The sequence below is a fragment of the Furipterus horrens genome, unplaced genomic scaffold (genome assembly GCF_987537825.1).
Source record: "Furipterus horrens unplaced genomic scaffold, mFurHor1.1.pri manual_scaffold_1, whole genome shotgun sequence".
Lineage (NCBI taxonomy): Eukaryota > Metazoa > Chordata > Mammalia > Chiroptera > Furipteridae > Furipterus > Furipterus horrens.
This window is the reverse complement of record NW_028327171.1, coordinates 82,420,951-82,423,233: the sequence shown is the minus strand read 5'-3', so window position 1 is coordinate 82,423,233 and position 2,283 is coordinate 82,420,951. Positions and strand designations below refer to the sequence as shown.

Below are 2,283 nucleotides of genomic sequence, written 5' to 3'. Positions count from 1 at the left end.
TTCCTGGGCAAGTTGCTGTAAGTTGTGGGTAAAAGTTCTATTTCTTTCAAAATTCTACTTGTATATATGGTCTGGCCATTGTCCCTTAGTATGTTCAGTCTCTCACTACTTGCATCACTCAGTCATTTTGAGTTAGTCTACCATGGGCTAAAAGGTTAATGTCTTTGTGAAGTGCTTAGTTTAGCATGATTTCCCACCAGAAGAATTTAGAAAGCTGAATGTTTTATTTTTTTAGCACTAACATATTATTTCTTTTCCCTTTCAGTGGTTACCAATGACACAGGAACTCAGCTTCCAAAAATTTATTGAACGATCTAACTTACTAGAAGAACTTGAATATGACTTCAATGAAAAAGCTGAGTTGAGACACATTAAGACACAAAGACCTTTTGTCTTTAATTATTATAAAAATGTCCCTGAGCGGAATTGCAAGCGCTACCAGGCCCTTAGCCATTTGCTTGAAAAATACATTTATGAGCTTTTGGAGAAAGTGTGCAAATTACAAAAAGTATACATCCCACCAGAAGCTGATAAGGAACCAAGAAGCTTCTTTTTTATGAGTGAAACAGCATTAACAAATCACCATTCTGTTCTTCTTGTCCTTCTTCAAGACCATGGGGTCTTTCGAGCTGGTCAGTGGAGTCAACAGGCAATAATACATCATGGTCTACAACATGGAAGTCAGATACCATGTATTCAAATGGCATTGCAGGCACATTATGGTGTAATTGTGCTAAACCCCAATGACAATTTTGTGGACCTAAAGGTGGAAAAAGAGTGGAAAGGTCTTTTAACACAAAATGTTGTGTCCTCCTCCCTAAAAACGGTTCAGACTGAGAGCTTTTTCTCTCTGCAGTATATTCCAAAAAGATGCAGCAACACCCCTGAAGAACACATGGCTTACATTTGGGATTACTTCATTTCAAAGACTGAAGGCAAGGATGTTGCCTTCATTGTACATGGTTATGGAGGTTTGGTTTTTATGGACTTGCTTGTTCATCGGAAGTGGGAAGTGATGAGCAAAGTATATGCTGTTGCACTTATTGACTCTCAACATCATGCAGGACACCAGCTGGGAAGTGATGTACAGTTGTTAGCATGGATAAAGCACCACTGCCGTGAATGGGTGACAAGTCCTAAGCCTCTGGATAAACCTGCAACTACTGTTTTGAAAAAAGAGTTTCCTGTGGTTTCTGCTGGTACAGAAAAACATGACTTGGCACTTTCCTCTAGCCTTCAGTCAATTTTTAAATATTTTAAAAGAGCTCTGAAAGCCAAAATGACTGTTAATCTCTCTCATGTGCCAAAAGTAACTAGAAGCTCCACAAAAACAAAGCAAAGTGCTTAAGTTACTTAATTGTCATTTAAGATTTTTTTTTCATTCCACTGAAACTTTGCTAATGTAGATACTAGAAGAAAAAGAAAACTTCTAGCTCACACACAGTATTATATTCTGGGTTAAGTTTTGATTTGTTAATTTTTCTAAAGCAAATATCTTCTTTTTTGTGGCCTATTGATGAACCAGGAAATCAGTCCATACCATCATTAAATTTTATAGTATCAGTCAAGTTAAAGGATGTTTCTTTTGAAAAGTGACTTTCTTATGGTTTAATAGAATGGCACCAAAACGATAGTCAATAGAAATTAAATATTAAGTCAATATTTGATTTCTGTGTGATGCCATATTAAAATTGCAAGTAAACATAAAAATTAAATATCGTAAGCACATTCCATTCTTTGTATGTTTTTTTTTAAATTTCTTTTTAGAGAAACGGGAAGGGAGGGAGAAAGAGTGGGACAAAAGCACCGATGTGAGAGAGTGCCTCTTGTATGCACCATGACCAGGGACCAAACCCACAACCCAGGCATGTGCCTTGGATGAGAACTGAACCAGCAACCTTTCACTTTGTGAGATGACACCTGACCAACTGGGCTACACTGGTCAGGGCCCATTCTTTATATGTTTATGTTCTTTTGTTTAAATTTTTTGTTAGTGTGTGTGTTTACTCATACCTTCAGCTAATATTTGAGTGTCTACTATGTGCCAGTCAATAATAGGTTTTAGTGACACAGGCACACAAGACCAACATTGCCTTTACCCTTATGGAATTTACAATGAACAACAAATCATAAGTATGAAGAGTGTTAAGAAATAAAGGATGCCATGGAGCATCTAACATGATAGCTAGCAAGGCTTGGGGTTCAAAGAATAGTTCCCTGAGAAAATGGTGGTTAGTTTGAAGAACAGTTGTAGTTAGTTGGGAAAACAATCATAGGCAAAAA

The 2,283-nt window shown here is 37.0% G+C and overlaps 1 protein-coding gene across 1 annotated transcript; it reads left to right on the top strand.

Moving 5' to 3' along the window:
* Window positions 1-266: 266 nt before the first annotated feature.
* LOC150021367 (putative protein ARB2BP) lies at window positions 267-1,428 on the top strand. Its single transcript, XM_090276068.1, has one exon. The coding sequence runs from the start codon at window positions 275-277 to the stop codon at window positions 1,346-1,348; it is 1,074 nt and encodes a 357-aa protein (XP_090132194.1). The 5' UTR covers window positions 267-274; the 3' UTR covers window positions 1,349-1,428.
* The last annotated feature ends 855 nt before the right edge of the window (window positions 1,429-2,283 follow it).